Here is a 25,056-nt window from a genome sequence, read left to right as displayed (position 1 = left end):
CTTCCTGGTCTCCATCTGCCTCTGGAGGAAGTGAAAGCCCCGGGCAGCCAGGAGAGGAGCTCCCGATTGCCCAGGCGCGCACTCCCGAGCGGCCCGGCGCTCACCATGCGGGCCCTCCTCCTGTTATGGGGCTGCCTCGTGCTCCCAGGTGAGGTGGGGGCGAGGGTGGAGGGATGTGGGGCTCATCTCCAGGCTCGCCCCCTGGGTCTGCTAGAGGGACCTCCTGAATCTACATTCGCTGTGGCTGTGACGCCGCCCGGCCGCCTGATCCTTCCAGGCTTCCCCCACCCTACTCCTCATCCTCAACCCTCAGAGGGGCCACTTGCTGTTCCTGGAACGGAGAGCCAGGTCCTCCCCCAGACCTGTGGGTCCTGGACCCCTCATGGCTGAGTGGCTGTGAGTGTAGCTTTGCCTCTTCTGTCTTCATTTCCTGACTCGGTGCCAGCCAGGGAGCTGAGAAGACACCCCTTATACTAAACTCAGCAAATATTTCTTTTTTTTAAACTCAGCAAATATTTCTTGAACTTCTGCTGTAGCACTCACAACAGCCCTGAGAGATGAAGAATTATTCCATTTCATCAATTCACAAACCTGCTTTTCTTTTTGTTTTTTTTTAAATTTTTAACATAAAATTTAGGATGTGTAACTGATGTCATTTCCATTGATTTTTTTTTTAATGTTACATGAAATCATGGTAGCTCTTAAATATGATGGCATCTTAATTCAGTGACATAGAACGTATTATCTATAGGTGAGAAAACAGAGAGGTCAAGCAGTTTTCCCAGGATCACGCAGCTACTAAGCAGCTGTGCTGGGATTCAGACTCCCGGCTGTCTGAATCTAGAGTTTCCCCATCACCAGCCTTCAATACGCCAGGTAGGGAAACAGTAACAGCCCTGCCCCAAGGTCCCTCGGTGGCAGGGTGGAGTACCAGCTCTTACCAGGGTTGTCCCAGGAAGGGAGTGACTGAGGAAAACCTTCTGGTCTTGACCTTGGGACTTAAATCAGGGAATTCCAGCCTTCACACATGCTGCAGTTTCAGGTTACGGATCGGTGGTGGACCCGAAGGAGATCAGTGGCTTTGAAGGTGACACTGTGTCCCTGCAATGCACCTACGGGGAGGAGCTAAAGAAGAACCCGAAATACTGGTGCCGCGAGGCCGGGATCTTCATCTCCCGCTGCACTGAGACTGTCTTCTCTGGAGGATACGGCCAGGAAGGAAGGGTGTCGGTCCACGACAACCCATGGGAGAATAGGTTCACGGTTATCCTGAGGAACCTCACCCTGAAGGACATGGGGAAGTACTGGTGTGGGGTCAAAAGACTGGGCTTCGATAAGACTATCTCAGTCTCTCTGCTTGTCTTTCCAGGTAACAGACATCCCTCCTTCCCTGGGAGGGATTCAGGGTCATGGAGTTGGGGGCAGGGGAATTGCACCTCTCCACAATAGAGGACAGACTGCAACACAAAAGAGGGGTGTTCCTGAGGTGTGACCTGTTTGTTCAATACAGTTTCTTTCTTCTTTTTTTTTTTGGCTGTGCTGGGTCTTCATTGATGTGCCCAGGCTTTCTCTAGTTGCAGTGAGCACGGGCTTCTGACTACACTTCTCATTTCAGTGGCTTCCCTTGTTGTGGAGCACAGGCGTGTGGGCCCAGTAGTTGTGGCTCAAGGGCTTAGCTGCTCCAGGGCATGTGGGATCTTTCCAGATCAGGGATCAAGCCCATGTCCCCTGCACTGACAGGCAGATTTTTAACCACTGGACCACCAGGGAAGTCCTCAAAACAATTTCATTGAGACCTCTGTTTGGGGTGCCCTGTAGCTGGGGAGGTTCTGAGTAATTGGTCCTAGGGAGACTAGGGCTCAGGGGTCAAGGGTCAGAGGTCTGAGGATGCTGGGAATCGAGGATCAGGAAAGGTGCTGAGGCATTGCTTTTGGACTTGTACCTTCTCCTGGTCTCCTCCTGACAGTCACCACAGCCAAGGTGGGGAAGACAGAGGCTGAGGCCTCTCCGTTCACAGGGACCTCCCTGTCCAAGCACACAGCAGCCTCTCCGTACGCAGGGACCTCTCTTCACCCAGCAACTTCTCCGTTTGCAAGGATCTCTCCTCACCCAGCAACCTCTCCGTATGCAGGGACCTCTCTCCACCCAGCAACCTCTCCGTTCACAGGGACCTCTCTCCACCCAGCAGCTTCTCCATTTGCAAAGATCTCTCCTCACCCAGCCACCTCTCCGTATGCAGGAGCCTCTCTTCACCCAGCAACCTCTCCATATGCAAGGACCTCTCCTCACCCAGCAACCTCTCCTCCTGCAGGGATCTCCCAGCCGGTCACACAATTGGACTCTACCTCAACAAAGGACCCCAGTTTTGTCCCCAGCAGCAGCTCCAAGTCCAGGTGAGCCTCAGGTGACCAAAGCCAGCTTTCGGGTCAGCACTAAACTATAAGGTGCCTCTGAGCCAATAAGTACCCACTACTCCTTCCTCTGGGTTGCAGCTGCTCACAAAGGGCAGATTCTGCACCATCCCACCCCCTACCCAGCACTACAGGGGCCAGCAGCCCTGTTGCCTTGGACATGCAGGCCCCCATGGCCCCCAGTCCCCACCTCACTCCCTGCCCAGTTTTAGGGAAAGCCACCCTAGTCCAGCAGCTTTTACCGGAACACTTTGCACTGGGCCCTATACCAAGCATGAAACATGGAACCAAACAATATGATTTTTTCTTACCCAACTGGATTCCCAGCTGGAAGGATTGGCTCTTGGGGGGTTATATACAAACTATGCTTCTCAGGTGGCATTAGTGGTAAAGAACCTGCCTGCCAATGCAGGAGACATAAGAGATGTGGGTTCGATCCCTGGGTCGGGAAGTTCCCCTGGAGGAGGGCATGGCAACCCACTCCAGTATTCTTGCCTGGAGAATCCCATGGACAGAGGATCCTTGCAGGTTACAGTCCATGGGGTCACAAAGAGTTGGACACAACTGAGTGACTGATCACGCACGCATACTCCATTACTGGTAGCCAGGCAACTGCTCATGGGTTCAGACCCTGCTGAAAGTGTCTCCTGGAGTTGGTGATGGGGGTCTGAGGCCCCTTCCATTGGGACTAACCGGATGTTGTGGTCCCTGGTGCTCTCTGATCTCCTTGGGAGAGATGAGGGATGTGACCAGGACTCAGAATAAGAATGCCCCGTGTGTCACTGACATCTGGTGACAGCCACCAGACTCCTTCCATCTCACCCACAGGGTGTCCATCCCACTGATCCGGATCTTGGCCCCGGTCCTGGTGCTGCTAGCCCTTCTGCTGGCCACAGGCCTGGCCGCCCTCGGCAGCTTCGTGTTTCAGTGGAGAGAAAAAGGTGAGCCATGTGGACAGGTGGGTGAAGGGCTGTCAGCCAGCGGTCTCCCTGAGACCCACAATCCCCCCACAACCCCAGAGAGACCTTGTGGGGCTCAGTGTGTGCATCTCAGACATGGGCGTCCGGAGCCCTGCTCCTCTTTTCTGAGGGACCCACAGGGCAGTCCACAAGCAATTCAAATGGGAGAGTGAGAGACTGGGGGGCTCTCATCTCGCTCTGATCTGTCCAGTCAAGCTCATCAGCCACGTCGCTCCCTGTTGATCCCATGAACCCATCCATGTCCAGTCTCTGCAGGTTCTGACCTTGTGTGAGGACTGACTGCAGGGTGGAGTGCTGGCTGGAGTGCTTGAACAGGATGTATCTTGAGGCCCTACACCTGCTCCTGGGTCTCTAGAGATGCTCAGCCCCTTTCAAGACTTAGCTTCAAATTCCCAGCTCTGCCATTTTTTAGCTGTGTGGCCTTGGGCAAGTTACCTAACTTCCTTGAGTCTCCCCAGATATATGGCCTACAGAAATAGAATACAAGCCACATATGTGGTTTAAAATTCCCTGACTGAGTAGCATGGAAATATATACACTATCATATGTAAAATAGATAGCCAGTGTGAATTTGCTGCATGACTCAGGGAAATCAAGCCAGGGCTCTGTGACAACCTTGAGGAGTGGAATGGGGTGGGCGGTGGGAGCAAGGTTCAAGGGGGAGGGGACATATGCGTACCTGATTCATGCTGATATATGGCAGAAACCAGCACAATATTGTATAGCAGTTATCCTACAATGAGAAATGAATAAATTTTTAAATAAATAAAATTTTAGATCAAATAAATTTTTAAAAGATTTCCCTCATAGTCACATATAAAAAAGAAGAAACTAGTGGTTAATTCTAATAATAAACTTTATTTAACATGATATATCCAAAACTTTATCATTTCAACATGGAATCGATATAAAATACTAATTATATATATTCTACATTCAGTTTTTCATAGCGTCTTTGAAACCCAGTATAATTGAAAGTAGTCACATTTCCAGTGGTGGCCATATGTAGCTCCTGAGGTGGATGGCACAGATAAACCAGGTTTAACTAAAATAACAGTACTGGGAGATTTCTGTGCCAGGCACTGTGGTGTGGCTTATGTTGTTTTTATCTCCTTTAATCTCAATACGGTGGAGTTCGGAACGGCTTATTACAAAACCTGGGCTTCCCTGGTGGCTCAGTGGTAAAGAATCCGCCTGCCGTGCAGGAGCTGCAGAAGTCACGAGTTTGATCCCTGGGTCAAGAATATCCCCTGGAGGAGGGCTTGGCAACCCACTCCAATATTCTTGCCCGGAGAATGCCATGGACAGAGGAGCCTGGTAGGCTACAGTCCATATGGCCGCAAAGAGTCAAGGTATGACTGAAGCAACTTAGCATGCACGCATTACAATACCTACAAATACCCCCATTTTACAGGGCAAGAAACTGAGGCACAGAGTGGTTAAGCAGTTTGCCCTTGGTATAGCTGGGAAGTAGTACAGCCAGGAAGCCAAGTTTGCAAACTGGCAATGTTGTGCCAGTGCAAGTGGCCGTGGTGGGAAACGATGGGCCTGCCACCCACCTCCTCCTTGTGTGACCCCCAGGAAGAAATGTCAACTCTGCCCATGTCCCTAGACCCACTCAGAGGAGTTGGGAAGAGCCCACGGGGTGAAAACATTCCAATCACAACCTCAGAGCCTCATAGCCCCTTGCCTCTCAAATTGCAGTCCCCAGCTGGCAGCAGTGGCATCCCCTGGTAGCCTGGTAGAAATTCAGACTCTAGGGCCCCAACCTCAACCTACTGAATTAGAATCTGTGTTTTAATAAAATTTCCTATACACATATTGAGGTTTAAGAAGCAATGACCTGAGCACACAGAATCACTTCCCTAGCCAGTTTCTGGCCCACACATGGGGATTTCCATGTACCAATCTCAAAAGTCAGGGTCACTGCCAAGGGGTTGGGCTTCTCTGCCGAATCTTCCTGCCTGGCAAGCCCCAGGTGCAAGGGGCCGTCCATCTCTGGGGGAGCAGCTCCGGCTTCAAGGTGCTCCTTCCTGTCTCTTTCAGCTCAGCTGGCCTCAGAGACACAGAAGAAGGACAAGGTCCATCTCTCCCACTTGGTAAGGAAGGAGGCAGGCCCAAGCTCAGATGCCCCTGAGACCGGAAGTCAAGACTCACCCTGACTTCCCATTAGGTGCCAGCAGTTGTCTGCTTCTGGCCTAAGGCCCCGTTCTCATCCCTCTCCTTATGGCATCAAGAGAACATTGGAGCTGGATCCACAGCAGGTCTTTGAGATCATCTAACCCAGCCTTTCTCTAAGTTTGGTACAAACTCCCTTTCAAAACACCTGGGGGTGGGGGTGAGGGTGGGGGCCTATTAGAAACATTCTCTTCTACACCAGTCTCAACCAAATCCTCTAGGGGTTGGGGCCAGGAACCTGAATTTTAAACACAGCCCTGGGGGATTCCGACAGCACACTGGAATATGACTACCAATAGATGCTAGTCTCCTTTTGCAGAAGCGGGCACTGAGGCCCAGAGAGGGAAAACATCTTGCCCAGGCGGCGATTGGCTCCAGAGCTCTCGACCCCCATTTCTCCTCTTTCCAGAGCACCCTTCTCTGAGCTTTCCTTGGTTCTGAGACCAAGGCGGTGTGCTACCCTGATGTTCAGACTGAGGGGCCAGGGGCAGGAAGAATGGGGTGGGGGGGTCCCTGTGCCCACTTTCCTGGAGAGAGGCTACCGGCTGCCAGGCCCCTCCTTGATCCCTGCAAGGAGAGACCCCCCACTTTCCACATCAGCACCCTACAGAGAAGGTCACCCCTTAGAAGATAGCAGCCCCACCTGCCTCCCCCACCCCACCCCACCTGATCTCTCCTTCCTTCTCTGTTTACTGAGATGCCTCCACTCTGATTCCCTTAAACACTAGAGCAGAAAGGGGGGACTGCCATTGCCTTCTTTCCTGGCGCCAGCAAGGACAAAAGACTCAGGGCGGATCCCCCCAGGAGGGCCTGCGGTGGGATGGGGTACTGGGCTGTCCTTTGCTTAGGAAGCAGCTGTTGTTGTCTCAGGAAGCTCAACAAGACCAACAGGGTGGATGGGAGTGAGAGAGAGGTCATGGAGACGGATGCAGGGGCTGACATGGCCACCGCCAGGACTCTCCTCCTGGCTCTATATCCCGGGGCTCGCCCCTCCCCAACTCAGAAAAAGAGGCTGGGCTGGAGGGAGAATCTCCATGCTGCCTCACTACTTGTTTTTCTAGAAGCTTCCCAGGTGGCGCTAGTGGTAAAGAATCTACCTGCCAGCATAGGAGACATAAGAGCTATGAGTTCAATCGCTGGGTCAGGAAAATCCCCTGGAGGAGGACACAGCAACCCACTCCAGTATTCTTACCTAGAGAATTCCATGGACAGAGGAGACTGACAGGCTATAGTCCATAGGGTTGCATAGAGTTGGACACAACTGAAGCGACTTAGCACACATGCTATGCAGAAATAGAGGCTCATATAGCTCTTGTATAATACAATCCAGAAAATGCCTCCATGCTTGCTGGAATAGCCCAGGGTCCACCGTGTGGGCAGAGGGACCACTGAGAGATGCAGATGCTCCTGGGGCAGAGGGCAGTGGTCCTGGCCACAGCTACATATGTGGTTTGGTCTCTGCCCCCCTGAAGCTCTTTCCTCAAATTCGGTCACCCCTGAGTAGGTGACATTTCTGCAGCTGTTGATGGTCAGTGGTCAGCAGTGGCTGGGTTTTGACCGAATCCCAAAGCTGTCGGCATGGGATTCATGAGAAATGGAAGTGACCTCGGGGGCTCTCTGGTCCAGCCCATTTCTGCCATGTCCTCCCCACAGGCAGGGCTGGGGCGGACAAGGGCCACGAATGACAGCATTTGTGACATCTCTGTCCCCCTCCCCCACGCCTTCAGGCCCTCATTCCCCCTAGTCACATCTCACCTGAGAAACTCTGTCCTGACTCTTACCTTGTCGCCATCTGCCTGCAGGTGTCACTAGAGGGGGCTCACGCGTCCACCTCTACCCCCACCCCCCACAGCTAGGGTATTGCTCAAAGCCAGGGCCCAGTTAGTAGACAAGAGACACTATCACTCAGAGAAGTGTGCATGAGGCCCTGCCACTATGCATAGCATAAGGAAAGAGCTTGGATCTGAGGTCAAATAGTCACAAGTAAGGAAAGAGCTTGGATCTGAGGTCAAATAGTCACAAGTTCAAGGCCCGGCTCAGCCACACACCTGCTGTGTGATGTCTGGCGAGTGACATCACCTCTCTGAGCCTCGGTTTTCTCATCTCTCAGGACTGTGGTTAGAACAAGTGAGATGAGCCATCTCATAGTTATGCAGGAAGTGGGAGCTTCTTTCCTTGGCTTCAGTGCCCATCAGACCGTGGGATCTGCTCAGGGCAGCTGATCCAACTCAGGGCAGCTGTACCCTTAGGAGAAGTGGCTGGGGGCCTCGGCCAGCTCCAGCCTCTGCTCTGCCCAGCTGCTGGGCAAGAGAGTGAGCGGTCGAGGGCCCCAGCACTCAGACCTGAGGACCCATGGGAGCAGCTGAGTGTCAGGAGATGGGCTGCCTCACTCGTTCTAGACTACCCGTCTTTCCTCCCTGGGCCTCGGCTTTCTCATCTGATCAAGGAGGCGTTGCTCAGATGGATGATTCCTAAAGAATCTTTTCCTGTGCTGTGTGTTATTTGGTGAGTCTTTGAAGTGTCCAACTTGGCTGTCTCAGGCCTATGACAAAAAGCCTGCAGCCTGCACAGTCTTCCTGCTTCAAGGAGAGAAATAACAATCATGGAAACAAATTAATCATTGCAGGAGTTGCCAGTTGTTGAGTGTGATAAAACATTATCAGAAATGTTTATTATTTTCCTAAGGGGAATATTTCACTCCCTGTTTTACAGCTTGGGAAATGGGGCCCCAGAGAAGTTAGATGGCTCACCCAGGGTCACACTGAGACATAGTAAATTGGCCGTAAGGACTCTGACTCCTAGCCCACCCCGCTGCCTGTCCCTCCTGCTGCTCCAGCTTTCAGCCCATCCCTGCGGCCGAGAACAGGCTGTTCTGACTGAATCTGTTATTCAGGCTCTGGGGAACAGCTGGGTCCCGGAGTCCGCTGTGATCAAGCTTGCAGAACCCACTGGGCCTTCTGCTAGCCCCGAGCCCTCCGCCGGCCCCAACACGGACATCCGGTGACTGAGCCAGGTGTGGACAGAGGGCTCCGGGGGCCTGGAGCCGCCTAGCCTGGCTCCACTCTGACAATGCAGGGAAGTGGGGGAGGGCCCTGCTCTCAGCGTCCACCCACCGCCCCCACCATAACCGGAGTCTTGGCCATTTCACCCGGGAAGCCAGGGCTCCTGACTTGACAGCCTCTTTTTTTTTCTGACCCAGAAAAATTCTTGAGTAGCTTGGTGGGAGTGACAGCTTAAAGAGTTCTGGGCTGGCAGGATTCCCACATCTGCAGTCAGAACCGGGTCTGAGGCCATAAGGATGCTCCCCCAGGGAATGGGGAAGTGGGGGCTGTGAAACAAAGCCCGGGGGTTCCTGGGGAGAAGGAGTGGTTAGTCCTACGTCTGTTACGTGGACAGAGGCCCAGAGCTTGTGGGAAAGGCCAGAGTGGGCCCAGTAGCTGCCTGGAGATCCCTCAGCTGGGCTCTGATTTTCACCCCACACTGTTGTCTTTACAGACTTCAGAGGACGACAAAGCCTCTTGGCGGGACCCTGAGGGAGACATGACCCGAGCCTCTACCCTCCCTATGTCTGGGGACGAGCCAGGCTTTTCAAAGTTCAGCTCAGTCTAGCCACCGAACACCCTCCTTGAATCTCTGGAAGAGCTGAACCTGCACTAACTTGGACAAGCTTTCTGCTATGACTTCAGAAACCTCCTGCCAGAGTCCAGGTCTCTCCCCCACCCTCCCCAAGCTTTCCTCCTGCCCATCTCAGCTGACCCTGAAGGCTTCATTAGCCCTGGAGCCTGATGTGGTGGCCTCACAGTTCCAGCTGGAGACTGGGACTTCCCCAAGATGGTCACATCCTTGGGCAAAGCACACAGTCACTGGACCTTCAAGGGGTCAGGCGGGGCTCAGGGGATCTGGTCGAAGTTTGTATCTGCTATGGGGGGTCCCCTGGGCCTGGGTGCCCAGTCACAGGCCCCTCCTAACTCCCCTTCCAGACCCCACCTTCTCCTCCTTTCTTCCATCCTCAGACTCAGGGCTGAGTTCTCCCACATAAGCTGGTGAGGAGGAGGGAGCCTGCAGGGTTAGCCTGGAACCTGATTTCTCAAAGCCAATTGTGAACCACCTGCATTCCAGTCCTTCAGGAAGCTGGTTAAAAAGATGATTCTGGGGCCCCATCAAGAGCTGCCCAAACCAGAATTTCACTGGTGGCCCAGTAATTAGGACTCCATGCTTCCACTGCAAGGGGCACTGGCATGGTACAGCCGAAAAAAAGAAGGAAATAAACTACCAAAACCATCTCTGAGGCTGGGCCTGGGACTATGCATTTCTTCCAAGTGCACTGGTGATTCTAACACTGGTGTTTGAGTACCAGTGGGCTGGTTGAGCTCATAGGTCCCTCCAGCTTAGAGAGTCGACGCTTGGTGTGTGGAGTCTCCCCCTACCCCCTATAGGGCCTGCTCTGCCCACCACACCATGGCCCAGCCAGGGGCTTTCCTGGACCTGCCTGAGTCTAGGCTCAGGTCAAGTGCACATCAGAAAGGCCAAGCCCAAGACTGGCCAGAGTGGTTGTCTATCTGATCTTGAGGTAGGAGATAGATGGGCTCCAGGCTAGGCATTTACAACTGGCCTCCTCCTATTTAGATTTTTTGGGGGCGAGAAAAAAATGGGCTTCAGGCCGGACACTTTCAACTAGCCTCCTGTTTGCATTTCCTGAGACAGGAGAGAGGTGGGCTCCAGGTTAGGCATTTATAGTTAGCCTCCTGTTTGCTCTCCGAAATGGAAGTAACAATAGAAACGGGGTAAATAGCCAGGATTTGTCTCATGTGGACACTTCAAGATAGCAGTCTTGGCAAGAACAAAGAGGAACTAAACCTTGTTGGAGCAAAAGATCAAGAGATCCCATATTCCCCCTTCTTTAACCTCAGATATGCAGATGACACCACCCTTATGACAGAAAGCAAAGAACTAAAGAGCCTCTTGATGAAAGTGAAAGAAGAGAGTGAAAAAGTTGGCTTAAAACTCAACATTCAGAAAACCAAGATCATGGCATCCAGTCCTATCACTTCATGGAAAATATTTGGGGAAACAATGGAAACAGTGACAGACTTTATTTTGGGGGTCTCCAAAATCACTGCAGATGGTAACTGCAACCATGAAATTAAAAGATGCTTGCTCCTTAGAAGAAAAGCTATGACCAATCTAGACAGCATATTAAAAAGCAGAGACCTTACTTTGTCAACAAAGGTCCGTCTAGTCAAGGCTATGGTTTTTTCAGTAGTCGTGTATGGATGTGAGAGTTGGACTATAAAGAAAGCTGAGCGCTGAAGAATTGATGCTTTTGACCTGTGGTGTTGGAGAAGACTCTTGAGAGTCCGTTGGACTGCAAAGATATCCAACCAGTCCATCCTAAAGGAAATCAGTCCTGAATATTCACTGGAAGGACTGATGCTGAAGCTGAAACTCCAATACTTTGGCCACCTGATGCAAAGAACTAACTCATTGGAAAAGACCCTGATGCTGGGCAAGATTGAAGGCAGGAGCAGAAGGGGACAGACAGAGGATGAGATGGTTAGGTGGCATCACCGACTTGATGGACATGAGTTTGAGCAAGCTCCGGGAGTTGGTGATGGACAGGGAAGCCTGGCGTGCTGCAGTCCATGGGGTCACGAAGAGTCACTCACAACTGAGTGACTGAACTGAATCTGAATCTGAATGGGGCAAGGGAGGCAAAAGTAAGGGAGGTCACCCCATAGACCTCTGGGCTGGAATCCATCTTGGCTGAGGGGTGCATGCTCACCTAGAGGAGGGTCCTGAGACAAATTAGCCAGGGGGACAAAACAAGACAGTTGACCAGAGGGAAGACAAAGACCTGGATAACTGCCTCTTTATTAAACTTCCCAAAGGCACGGCTCTCAAGACTCGGAGTTCACCCATGCTTCTTTCTGCATGTACTCTGCTCTTCCAATAAATGTTTACTTTTCTCTTTACCTTCTGCCTCCTCTTCAGATTTCTTTCTTGTCAAGGCAGGCAAGGACTGGGGATTTAGGCCCAGTGGTCTAGCAGTTAGGACTCCTGGTCAGGGAACTAAGCCAGCTGCTGCTGGCTGCTGCTTACTGCAAGCTACTGTTCACTGTTGCATGGGTCCAGAATCAGTCTTCCTACTCAGCATGCATTCCAGGCTTTGGAAGGAGGATGGAAAAAGTCTTGACTCCTTCCTTGTCAAGAAAGGATTGATTGCCTGTGGGTTCTGGCAGCTGGGAAGGTGGGTAGGAAGACACCGAGTGCAGGTGGAGGTGGATATCTAACAGGGAGGAGGGGGACTTCCCTGGTGGTCCAGTGACTAAGGGTCTGTGCTCCCAATGCTGGGGGCCTGGGTTTGATCCCCAGTCAGGGAACTAGATCCCAAATGTCCCAACTAAGATCCAGTGCAGCCTAATTAATTAATTAAAATATCTAAAATAAACTAATAAAGGCGAGGGAGGGGACAGGACAGGACCCTAAGGGGAACCTGAAAGTGACCCTGAATTTGGTCCCCTGGAATGAGGGAAGGGGAGGTAAAGTAACAGAACTACCATTTTTTTTCCTTTTTCTATTTTCTTTGAAAAATGAACCAGGAGCTGCTCAGTATACAAAACCTAGAAATACGGAGGATAAAAAGGAAAAAACGTATCACTCATTGTCTCACGGCTACCCAGAGACCGTCGTTACTGCATTTTATTGTTTCTTTCCAGTTTTTTTTCTCCACGTCACTTGCTGATGTGTTTTTACAAATTATTTTGTTATACAATTTTATATCTGGTTTTTCACACTTTATTATTATATCATTAAGCATTCATGTTTTTGCATAAGGTTTTCACAAACATAAAGTTTATCGGCTGCATAATATTTCATGTCAGTTTATTTCAGTTCTCTCTCACTAGATACTTGTTTCTATTTTTGCTGTTATAAATAAGTGTGGTGAATCTTTGCACACTGCTTTGTCTGCATTTGGAGATTTCTTTCAGAAGGATCTGCATATGTGGACGTGCCAGATCAGAAGGCATAAATATTTTTGAAATTACTGATACTCACCGCTGAACAGCTTTCAGAAATGGTAGAACCAATTTCAGCATTTCTCAAAGTCCTCAACAGCCTCCACCCCTGCCCCTGTGGCTGTGGGAGAAGAAACCATTTATAAGGACCCAGAAGTGAGGGCCTAGTGGGCTGGGCAAGGTGGAGCCCATCTTAAGACGCTAAGGAAACTCACCAGAAAGTGGCAGCCAGTGCAGGGTGGGGGTGGGGGGGGTCACATGGGGAGCACATTTACCTTTTCCAAGTGGAAAGGGAGCCCCAGGTCTGAGCTCTGGGGATTCTGCCCAGGATCCTGGCACAGTGTGTGCCCAAATATTGGGGGAGATAGGAAGCAGTAAGTTACAGATGGTCTCAGAGAGACCTCAAAAGTTCCTTCAAAGCAGGCTCCCCCCATGAAAAATTCCTCAGCTAGAGGCTGGTGAGAACAGTGGCTTCTCAGGAGGGAAAGAAACTTCCCGTCCTCTCAACCTGTCACCTACAGCAGCCAGAGCTTTGGGGGGGGGGACTCAGAGTGGTCAGCCAAGTCATCCCAGGCCCACCCCTTGCCCATTTTCAGACAATGTGCCCACTAAAGAGACTTTATGTCTTTTAAATAGTTATTTATTTATTTGGCCGCACTGGGTTTTAGTTGTGGCATGCAAACTCTTAGTTGAGGCATGTGGGATCTAGTTCCCTGACCAAGAATCAAACTTGGGCTTCCTGCATTGGGAGCTTAGACTCTTAGCCACTGGACTGCCAGGGAAGTCCCAGACTTTATGTCTTTCAGAGGTAAAACTCTCCAAGGTAGCCTAGGATTGACATCCTCAAGATTCCAAGTTTCTATGGATTTATTAGAAACTTGAGCATCCTTCACAGACCCTGCCACTCTGTTCTAGCTCCCAGCACTGTCACAGAGCCAGCCTGGGCAGGGGAGGAAGTCCAGCTCCTCACCAGCTGTCACTCTGCAGTCCCTCATCTTGATATACCTTGGTTTTATATTTGTACACCCAAATCTTCACCTCAACAAGCTGAATTGGAACAAGCCACTGTTCACCCATCCTGAGAGGAAGAGTTTCCAGCCTGGGAACCTGCTGAGGGGTAAAGATTAGGGGAACATCAACATGGCTCATGTTCTGTTTTGTATAATTGGGGCATTAACTGTAATAATAACCTATCCTTTATCATCTCATTTGTTTCTTTCAGAGAAATATTTTAACACCAAAAAGATTATTGATGGTGAAAATAAATGATTTAAGATTTAGGTCCTTCCCTAAACTACCCTTCTACAAAGATTTAGATGCTGTGATCCTAATCCATTGAAGACTACTGAAGAGATTTTCTATAATCTTTTGTTACAAAAGGGGAAGGATGAGGAGAGATAAATTAGGAATTTGGGATTAACAGATACACACTACTATATAGAAAAGAGATAACAAGGATTCACAGTGTAACAGGGAACTATACAGCGTTCAGTATCTTGTAATAGTCTAGAATGGAAAAGAGTCTGAAAAAAACACATATAATATATATACTTTTCATAGAAGCCCTTTATTGGGTTGAGAAAATTCCCTTCTAGTCCTAGCTTACTGAGGTTTTTTTTTTTAAATCAGAAATTGATGTTATGCAGGGAATCCAAAGCCAGTGAGTGTTCTGTGACAACTTAGAGGGGTGGGTTGGGGAAGGAGGTGGGAGGGAAGTTTAAGAGGGAGGGGACATAGGTATGCCTGTGGCTAATTCATGTTGATGTATAACAGAAACCATCAGAATATTGTAAAGTAATTATCTTTCAAATAAAAATTAATTTTTTTAAAAAAACTGATGTTGATTTTATCAATGATTTTTCCATAACTATTGAGATGACTATATGTTTTTTCTGTTTTCTCTTTTAGTCTATAAATATATCTCTATTCTTTGATTTTCTAAAATTAAACCAACCTGAGTTTAACTTGACTTGGTCAATACTGGTATGTAATTTTCTTTTCTTGTTAAGATCTCTACCTGGTTTTGGTATCAGGGTAATGCTCAAAATTCTTCAAGCCAGGATTCAGCAATATGTGAACCGTGAACTTCCAGATGTTCAAGCTGGTTTTAGAAAAGGCAGAGGAAACAGAGATCAAATTGCCAACATCCACTGGATCATCAAAAAAGCAAGAGAGTTCCAGAAAAACATCTATTTCTGCTTTATTGACTATGCCAAAGCCTTGGACTGTGTGGATCACAATAAACTGTGGAAAATTCTGAAAGAGATGGGAATACCAGACCACCTGACCTTCCTCTTGAGAAATCTGTATGCAGGTCAGGAAGCAACAGGTCAATCCTAAAGGAGATCAGTCCTGGGTGTTCATTGGAAGGACTGATGCTAAAGCTGAAACTCCAATACTTTGGCCACCTGATGCAAAGAGCTGACTCATTTGAAAAGACCCTAATGCTGGGCAAGATTGAAGGGAGGAGAAGAAGGGGACAACAGAGGATGAGATGGTTGGATGGCATCACCGACTCAATGGACATGGGTTTGGGTGGACATGGGTTTGAGTTGGTTATGGACAGGGAGGCCTGGCATGCTGTAGTTCATGGGGTCGCAAAGAGTCACACGACTGAGTGACTGAGCTGAACTGAACTGATGCTGAGAAGTGGTCCCTCATCTTCAATTTTCTGGAAGAGTTTACGTAGAATTGGTAAATGTTTTATATGTTTGGTAGAAATCATCAGTGAAGACATCTGGGCCTAGAATTCTCTTTGTGGAAAGGTACAAACTAGACATTATTACTCATTGCTGTTTTACATAGACAACATTAACTTGGATTCTTACATATTAGCTTTTCTTTTTAAAACATCATGTAAATGGTAAAGTCTGTCAGTTTTTATCTGAAAAACTCTACTTTATCAAAATTCTTGGAAGGATTTTGTTGGGTATACAATCCTAGCTTTACAGCCATTTTCTCTCGGCATTCTGGAAATACTATTGTTTTGTTTTCTAGCTGTAAGTGTTGCTGCTGTCAGACTGAGTAATGTGCTATTTTTTTTCTCAGACTGCTTTTCTACTTCTTTTGGTGTCTTGAAGTTTTACTCCTGGCCGCAAACTTCAAATTTTAAAATATGTATATTTACTTATTTATTTGGCTGAGCTGGGTCTTAGCTGCAGCACCCGGGATCTTTCTTGTGGTATGCAGGATCTTTTTAGCTGTGACATGTGGGCTCTAGTTCCCTGACCAAGGATCGAACCCGGGCCCCCTGCACTGGGAGCTCAGAGCCTTAGCCAGGGACCACCAGGGTCCCCAAATTTTTCTTGTTTGGTACAAATCCTTATATCTCTGGGTTCATATATTTCATCTGTTCTGGAAAAATATTTATCTTCAAATATTTATCTGTACTTCATTTTTTTAATGTCTCCATTGATCAGGATAAAAAATTTTTAGACCTTACCTTTATACCTGCTTTTACCCTCTCATATTTCCCTTCTTATCTCTCTGTTATTCATTCTATTTTTTTCAGCTCTATCTTCTAATTTAGTACTTCTTAAACTTGAAAATGCCTATTAATTACCAAGGAATCTTGTTAAATCTCCTTAAAAAAGTATATTTGTTTGGCTACACTGGCTTTCAGTTTGCAGCACTCAGGATCTTCGATCTCCACTGGGGCACACAGAATTTTAAGTTGCGGCATGTGAGCTCTTACCTGTGGCATGTGGAATCTAGTTCCCGGACCAGGGATTGAATCTGGGACCCCTGCACTGGGAGTGTGGAGTCTTAGCCACTGGACCACTAGGGAAGTCCCTAAAACTCAAATTTGATTCAGTAGTTCTGGATAGGGCCTGAGAGTCTGCATTTCTAACAAGTTCCCAGGGTGATGATGCTGCTAATCCAAGGACCATACTTAAGGGAGCAGCTTTTTTATTCACCCATCTCTTTTCAGTTGTGTTTGATTTGCTGTTAGCTCCCTCCAATTAGTTCTTGTTTTAATCATTGTATTTTTTTATTTCTATAAGTTCTGGATGGTTCTCCTTCAAAACTTACCATTCTAGTGTCTTGTTGCTTGTTAATTTTTATAGTGTCATCTTTTATTTCATTAAACATTTACACACATGTGTTTAGTTTACATTTTGTGCCTAATATCAGAAGTCCTTGGGCCTATAAACAGAGTTTATGTTGACTGTTGCTTATGGTGGTCTGTTTCTCTGTGTTTTGTGATCTCACGTTGTAAGCTTGTGTTTGGATGAATCTATGGAAAATATAGAGACTGAAATTGAGGATACTTTCTTCCAAAAACAATTTGCATTTGCTTCTGTCCAGAGGGGTCCAGAATAGGATAGCAGCATGGGACCAGGTCCCTAACGTATCAGAATCTTAGGTTGCCTTACCTTGACCCTGGGTTAATATCTAACTTACCAAATGTGATGCTAATATTGGCATTTGCCTTTAGCACAACTCCACCTTTCCTGTCCATTCACCATGCCTAAGAGGGCTGTTTTGTTTTGTGGCCTCTTTGAGATTTCCCTTCCCACAAATCCCAGCAATGCAATAAAAATTGTTTCACATTGGATCTCATTGTTTAAAAGCACAAGGTTCCCCTGAGTTTTGACGTCTGAGTGATTTAGTGCATAGAAGCTTAGTTCATATGTTGAAGCAGATCCCTAAAACATTGTCTGCATTTTCAAAACAACTGAGGATTTGTAGATATGAAGATACATGCATGAGTGTACATGATCAGTCGTGTCTGACTCCTTGTGACCCCTTGGACTGTAGCCTGCCAGGCTCTTCTGTCAATGGGATTTCCCAGGCAAGAATACTGGAATGAGTTGCCATTTCCTCCTCCAGGGGATCTTGCCAACCCAGAAATCAAATCTGCCTCTCCTGCATTGCCGGCAGGTTCTTGACCACTGAGCCACTGGGGAATCCTGTGAAGATACAGAGGGACTGGTCTGTAGCAGCAAGTACAAAGGGAAAGAAGAGCAGCCGGAGGGTGAGAGGAGGTTGTTTTTGTTTGCTGTGCTGGGTCTTCATCGTAGCATGTGGGCTTAGTTGCCCCGAGGCATGTGGGATCTTAGTTCTTAGTTCCCATACCAGGGATTGAACCCAAGTCCAATGCATTAGAAGGGGGATTCTTTACCACTGGACCATCAGGGAAGTCCCAAGAGAATTTGTTTTGTACATAACTTCTAACAAATGCTTGTGAACGTGCCTTAGCCATGCCCTGTAAGTGTCAAAGAGCATTCTAAAATTTAAAAATTAAATAAAATAAGTAAATAAAAGCACTAGGTACCTTGTTCACTCCTCCTGAACTAAAACCCTGACTCTCATTTTCCAGGCACCTCGTAAGGTCCTTTAATTTTTGTGCAACTCTAGGAAAGTGAAGAAACTCTCCAAAATAGGGTGGAGATCTCATTTCTTTTCACTCTGATGAGCAGGGATTCAGGGAAAGATTTCATTCAGGTTAGAAAAATAATGGGGTGTTTCTTAACATCAGTGTGTGATGAAATAAAATTCACAATCACCACATCACAGTAAAGGATAATCCTTAAAAGTAGATCTATTCAGTTTAATGATAAACTTGCCTTTTGTTCAGTGAAATGGTCCACAGACTAACACTTGAGTACTAATACTACACAGCGTGAGGGCAGGTTTATGGGAAACAGAGAGAGAAAGGAAGATCTCTTTCTGGAAGGGAAACGAAGCCCTGATAAAAATAAAAATGGGTGGGAGCAGGCTGAAACACTCAGATTATTTGTGAAATTGTCAGGCACTGTGCCAAGACTTGCACATGAAATGAGAGAGGAGACAAATACAAACACCAAATACTGCCTATTCCTTGGTTGGGGACGGCGGTCAGAGGTGTACACTCATGCCTCACAGCTGGCATATCTGGTTCCCACAGTGCACTGTGGCTCCAGGATGGCATTTTTTGAGGACATTCTGCTGCTCCCGCGAGCTGGACTCCTGCCAACTGAAAGACGTCCTTGGTTAAGTGGGTTCAATGAACCCTCTTAATCGTCAACTCCATCTTCTGGCAACTGTCCACACACTTTCCGAGGGCTCACTTCCTGATAGCTTTTCTGCTTGATTCCTTAGCCTAGAATAATTTTTCTAATTCACTCATGGCTGAAGTCCTGAAAATGGCTATTGTTACTCATAACTATTACAGTCATTATTGAAATGAACAAGTAGATTGAAACATCTCTGTAGTTGACTGGACCCCTCCCAGGTGTGGGGATGTAGCTGGGAGTGTTTGTGTGTGTCTTTAAAGTTTACCTGATTTGGGCCAAATTTACCTTTATCCTTTTGTGTTGTCCCAGAAAGGTCAAACTTCAAGGTGTCTCTAGGTCCTTCTTCATGAATTTATGCTGACGTTTGATTAAGTTAGTGGTAATAAAAAGAATGAAGCCTCTGTTCCTAACCAGTTTCAGAATTCAGAACTTACACACCCCGGGTCTACATCCTCCCTGTAAAAGAGAGACATCACACTGCATGTTATAAAACCCTTTCCTGTTCAGAAGGACAGAGATCATTGCCCAACTCATAAATATTTAAGGGAAGAAAATGTCTACAGATGTCAGCCTATTGTTTTTATTTGTTCAAAGAAAATAGTTTATGCTTGATTATAATTGTATATACTAAGGCCTTGTGCCAAAGGACAAGAAAGCTTGGCCTCTGCCCTCAGGAACTCTTAGTTATAGGGAGGCCAGGAACCATATAAACAATGGCCACAATGTCCAGATGGTGTCGATGGGGTTCTTGGAGGGTCACAGAGAAAATGAACAGCAGTCACTTGAAACTGTGGCTTTGGGTCTTAGAAATTTTCTAAGGGACTTAGAAATTCTACAGTTCTTCCAGGAGCTTTCCTGGAGGTCCAGTGGTCAAGATGCCACACTCTCAATGCAGGGGGCATGAGTACAATCCCTGGTCGGAGAAGTAAGTTCCCACATGCCACGTGGCACAGCCGAAAAAAGAAAAAGAAGTTCGTGTATGTGGAGATATGTCTCATGAGCTGTAGCAGATAGGGTTTGGGAGTCTTAAAGTGTAACTGAAGCACGCAAGGTAACTGAGGCTGTGGATCCACTGGCCCAGGAGCCCATGTAGCAGAGAAGAAATGAGAGCTGAAGGCAGTGTAACATTTCAGAGGTTGGCTTATGGGTAGTCTCATTTCTTCCCGCTGTGTCTCTCTTAGAACACAGCTTTATCTTCTGCATTAAGTAAGTATATAGAGACACACCTTAACTCCAACAGGCAGTAAGAGGGGCAGTATCTTAATCCAGGAAGTCTGCGTGTCTGGCCCCAAACCAGGGTGGGCTGATGAACTGAGGGGCGGGACACTCCCTTCCTAACTGGGACATTTGTGACTGGAAGGTAGAGGGGAATCAGTGATCGGTGCCTTAAGCAAAGACTCCATGACCACCACCCTCCCCTCACATATGTGCACACATACTCAGAGCCAGGATTCTGGAGTAGAAGAAATTCAATATCAAATATACCAAAATACCTATCCTTTTCCAGTGTGCAACAAGCATTCATTCATTCATTCACTTATTAAACATCCCTGTATGTTTGAGAGTTCTCTCCAGCATCAGCACCTCTTGGATATGCTTTTTGATGCCCCCAAGGGTTGATTGAGTAGCCATTTCTTGGTGCTCCCATAATAGCTTCTCATTACAGAGTGTTAATCAGGACCTTCTTGCTATCTACTCCCTTAGACTCTGGGCCTCTGGATGTAGGGACCCTGCCTTGATCAATGGTGCTCAGTAGATGGTTGTTGAATGAATACATCCACCCCAACCTTATCCATGGTTTTGATTACCTGTGGTCAACCATAGTCCAAAAATATTAAATGGGAAGCTCCAGAAATAAACAATCTTGAAGCTTTCAATTGCATGCCATTTTGAGGAGAGTGATGATGACAGTCCCAGAGTATCTTGGCTGCTAGTCACTAAGTAGCCCTCTAAATTAGATCGACTGTCTTGCTACTACATTGCTTGTGTTTTTTTTCCTCAAAATCACCCCAAAGCACCAGAGAAGTGATGCTGGTTATTTAGGTTTGCCACAGAGAAGCTGTAAAACATTAATACCCCCTTTAAGTGAAAAGGTAAATGTGCTCAACTTTAAAAGGAAAGAAAAAAAATCAAACACTGTGGTTGCTAAGATCTATAGTAAGAATGAACCTTCTATCCCAGAGATTGTGAAGAAGGAAAAAGAAATTTGTTTTAGCTTTGCTCTCGCACCTCAAAGTGCAAAAGTTATGGCCACACTGCGTGATAAGTGTTCAGTTAAGATGGAAAAGGCATTACATTCACACAATAAGATATTTTGTGTATATGAGAGATCACATTCACATAGCTTTTATTACAGTTGTTGTTGTTTAGTCACTAAGTTCTATCCGACTCTTTTGCAACTCCATGGACTATAGCCCTCTGTCCATGGGATTTCCCAGGCAAGAACACTGGAATGGGCTGCCATTTCCTTCTCTGGGGGATCTTCCCAAACCAGGAATCAAATCTGTGTCTCCTGCATTGGCAGGCAAGGTCTTTACCACTGTGCCACCTGAGAGGCCCATTAGGATGAGTACAACTTCCCAAAGTGGTTTTTAACATGCAACTGAGTTTGAGACCCTCTGCTTTGAACACTTGCTAATTCACATGTGTTCCATGAAGAGCAGCATACAGGCATGACCAGGAACTGTTTAGATATGCAAAATCTCTGGTCCCACCCAAGATCTACAGAATCAGAATGGACATTTATTACAGTATACGGTTAAAATCATTTTAATTTATTATTGTTGTTCTTGATTGCTTACTATGTCTAATTTATAACTTGAACTTTACCATAGGTAAGTATATATGGGAAAAAACAGTATATATAGGGTTCAATACTATCATGGTTGCAGGCATCCACTGGGGGTCTTGGAATGTATCCCCCACAGATAATGGGTGACCACTGGACTTAAAGTTCATGCTATAATTTTTAAAGGAACTGGATAATTTATTAGAAGATATAATAGGGGGTAAAAAATCTTGTTCACAATAGCAACCCCAGGGCAAAATACTCAACAAAATTCAGGACACCTGTATAACTAAACCTAGCAAGGGATCTAATTCAAACTTTGAGATTTCACAGATCAGCAAAACTTCCAAAATATACATTATCAACTTAAGCATTCAGAAATAAGAAAATAACTCTAGGGACTTTCCTGGTGGACGAACTTCTAAAAAAAAAAAATTCTAATGTCAGAGCCCTTTTATAAAAGGAAGACCATTTTAACTCCAAAGAGTAGGGAGAGGAGAGAGAATCTTGGGACAAAGGGCAGTTTGTGTTGTTGTTGTTGTTTCTCTGGACACACAATGAGGCTGGTGGGATCTTAATTCTCCCACCAGGGGTTGAGCCCAGACCCTTGGCAGTGAGAGCACCGAGTCCTAATCACTGGACAACCAGTGAAGTGCTAGTCGCTCGGTCACGCTCAACTCTTTGTGACCCCGTGGACTGCAGCCCACCAGGCTCCTCTGGTCCATGGGATTTTCCAGGCAAGGATACCAGGATGGGTTGCCATTTCCTTCTCCAGGGGATCTTCGCGACCCAGGGATTGAATTCGGGTCTCCTGCACTGCAAGCAGATTCTCTGGACAACCAAAGAATTTCCAAAACGGCAGTTCTTTGAGAGGAATGAATTTTCTTTAATAAGAAAGTCACCGTGTTGTCCTTTTTATCACATTGCCACTGCCTGGAAACACACCAATCTAAACAGCATTGCCTAACAGACAGGCCGCTGGGGACCCTGGGCTGGAGGGAGGCCTGAATATGTGGAGAGGCAGAACACAGTCCTGAATGGCAAGATTAAAGAGCCCTAATTCCTCCTAGATTGTTGTTCCGTCACTAAGTTATGTCTGGCTCTTTGAGACCCTGTGGGCTGCAGCACTGTCCTCCACCATCTCCCGGAGTTTGCTCAAATTCATGTCCACTGAGTCAGTGATGCTATCTAACCATCTCTTCTTCTGCCAGCCCCTCTCCTTTTGCCTTCAATCTTTCCCAGCACCAAGGTCTTTTCCAATGAATCTGCTCTTTACATCAGGTGGCCAAAGTATTGTAACTTCAGCTTCAGCACCAGCCCTTCCAATGAGTATTCAGAGTTGATTTCCTTTAGGATTGACTGGTTTGATTTCCTCACTGTCCAGGGGACCCTCAGAGTCTTCTCCAGCACCACAATTTGAAAGCATCAATTCTTCGGCACTCAGCCTTCTTTATGGTCCACCTCTCACATCCGTACATGACTCTTGGAAAAACCATAGCTTTGACTATATGGGCTTTTGTCAGCAAAGTCACGTCTCTGCTTTTTAATACGCTGTCTAGGTTTGTCATTGTGGACTGTTTTAATGCAATTCCAGTTAAGATCCCACTTGGGAATATTCCGATAAAATGAACCTGGAGCTCCCCCTTCTAGAATAAACAAACAAGACTAAGAAAAAAAATAATCAAGAGAGAAACTGGAAACGTTCCTTACTATTAGGTTGGTGCAAAAATAATTGTGGTTTTGCATTGCTGAACTTTGCTGTTTGATACTGAAGTGCATTCTTGAATAAATGTGGTTATGTTATACATCATTTTAATGTGCATTTCTTATTTTATGGGTCTGGTTTTTTTTTTTTTTGCTAATGACATTACTTGCTGTTTATTTTACGTTTGTTTTAGGCTAGGGGAATGATGTTAGACAAAAAGCAAATTCAAGAAATTTTCTTATTTGAGTTCAAAATGGGTCATAAAGCAGCAAAGACAACATGCAACATCAACAAAGCACTTGAGCCAGGAACTGCTAATGAATGTACAGTTCAGTGATGGTTCAAGAAGTTTAGCAAAGGAGACAAGAGCCTTGAAGACGAAGATCGCAGTGCCTGGTCATCAGAAGTTGACGACAACCAATTGAGAAGATCATCGAAGTTGATCCTCTTACAACTACACAAGAAGTTGTCAAAGAATTCAATGTCGACCATTCTACAGTCGTTTGGCATTTGAAGCAAACTGAAAAGGTGAAAAAGCTCCATAAGTGGGTGCCTCATGAGGTGACTAAAAATCCAAAACATGGTCATTTTGAAGTGTCGTCTTCTCTTATTCTTCACAACAAACCATTTCTCAATCAGATTGTGATGTGCAATACAAAGTGGATTTTATATGATAACCAGTGATGACCAGCTCAGTGGCTGGGCTGAGAAAAAGCTCCAAAGCACTTTCCAAAGCCAAACTTGCACCGAAAAAGTCATGGTCAGTGTTTGGTGGTCTGCTGCCCAGCTGATCCACTACAGCTTCTGAATCCCGGTGAAGCCATTACATCTGAGAAGTATGCTCAGCAAATCAATGAGATGCACTGAAAACTTCAATGCCTGCAGCTGGCCTTGGTCAACAGAAAGGGCCCAATTCTCCACAACAATGCCTGACCACACATCGCACAACCAACACTTCAAAAGTTGAACTAATTGGACTACAAAGTTTTGCCTCATCTGCCATACTCACCTGATTTCTCGCCAACCGACTACCTCTTCTTCAAGCATCTTGACAACTTTTTGCAGGGAAAACATTTCCACAGCCAGCAGGAGGCAGAAAATACTTTCCAAGAGTTCATCAAATCCTGAAGCATGCAGTTTTACACAACAGGAATAAATAAACTTATTTCTCATTGGCAAAAATATGTTGAATGTAATGGTTCCTATTTTGTTAATGAAGATGTATTTGAGCTTAGTTATAATGATTTAAGGATTTCCCAGGTGGTGCTGGTGGTAAAGAACCTGCCTGCCAATGCAGGAGACACAAGAGATACCGGTTCAATCCCTGGGTCAGGAAGATCCCCTGTAGTAAGAAATGGCAACCCCCATCAGTCTTTTCGCCTGGAAAATCCCATGGACAGCGGAACCTGGGGGGTTACAGTCCATGGGGTTGCAAAGAGTCGAACACAGCTGAACAACTGGGCACAGCACACAATGTGATAAGAATCCTTTCTGCCCTTTGAAGCACAGGCTCCTGTGCCAAGATGGGGAAAGGATTTAAAAAACAAAAAAATCTGGCAGCAGAATTCCCCTTAGAAACAACTGTCAAGCTTCCCTTGTGGCTCAGCTGGTAAAGAATCCACCTGCAATGTGGGAGACCTGGGCTTGATCTCTGTGTTGGGAAGATCCCCTGGAGAAGGAAAAGGCTACCCACTCTAGTATTCTAGCCTAGAGAATTGGACTATACAGTCCATGGGGTCGCAAAGAGTCGGACATGACTGAGCGACTTTAAAAAAAAAGAAAGAAATTCAACTGTCTTTATTAGGAAAATACCTTGGTGCCAATTCGGAACTAAAAGGAAATTCCCTCCACCTCAAAGGTATGGCTAAAACAGACAGGCAGTGGTTGGCAGATTTGGCTACATATTAGAATCACTAAATGGCAACCCATTCCAGTACTCTTGCCGGGAAAATCCCATGGACAGAAAGGAGCCTGGTGGA

At 46.7% G+C, this 25,056-nt stretch overlaps 1 protein-coding gene across 8 annotated transcripts; it reads left to right on the top strand.

The window, feature by feature from the left end:
- Positions 1-11,541, top strand: CD300LG (CD300 molecule like family member g). 8 transcript variants are annotated; one of them, XM_070479691.1, is made up of 7 exons: positions 3-148; positions 1,043-1,369; positions 2,132-2,393; positions 3,240-3,352; positions 5,438-5,490; positions 5,565-5,694; positions 9,065-9,148. In XM_070479691.1, the coding sequence occupies exons 1-6, from the start codon at positions 106-108 to the stop codon at positions 5,661-5,663; spliced, it is 897 nt and encodes a 298-aa protein (XP_070335792.1). In that variant the 5' UTR covers positions 3-105; the 3' UTR covers positions 5,664-5,694; positions 9,065-9,148. The 8 variants fall into 8 exon arrangements, with proteins under 8 accessions (XP_020744617.2, XP_070335792.1, XP_070335793.1 ...); XM_070479692.1 differs by lacking the exon at positions 9,065-9,148 and adding an exon at positions 5,791-9,057; XM_020888958.2 differs by lacking the exon at positions 5,565-5,694 and having other exon boundaries at positions 1-148; positions 9,065-11,541.
- Positions 11,542-25,056: the final 13,515 nt, after the last annotated feature.

The sequence above is a fragment of the Odocoileus virginianus genome, chromosome 17 (assembly GCF_023699985.2).
Source record: "Odocoileus virginianus isolate 20LAN1187 ecotype Illinois chromosome 17, Ovbor_1.2, whole genome shotgun sequence".
Taxonomy (NCBI): Eukaryota; Metazoa; Chordata; class Mammalia; order Artiodactyla; family Cervidae; genus Odocoileus; species Odocoileus virginianus.
The sequence above is the reverse complement of the archived record's forward strand: the minus strand, read 5'-3'. Positions and strand labels throughout refer to the sequence as shown.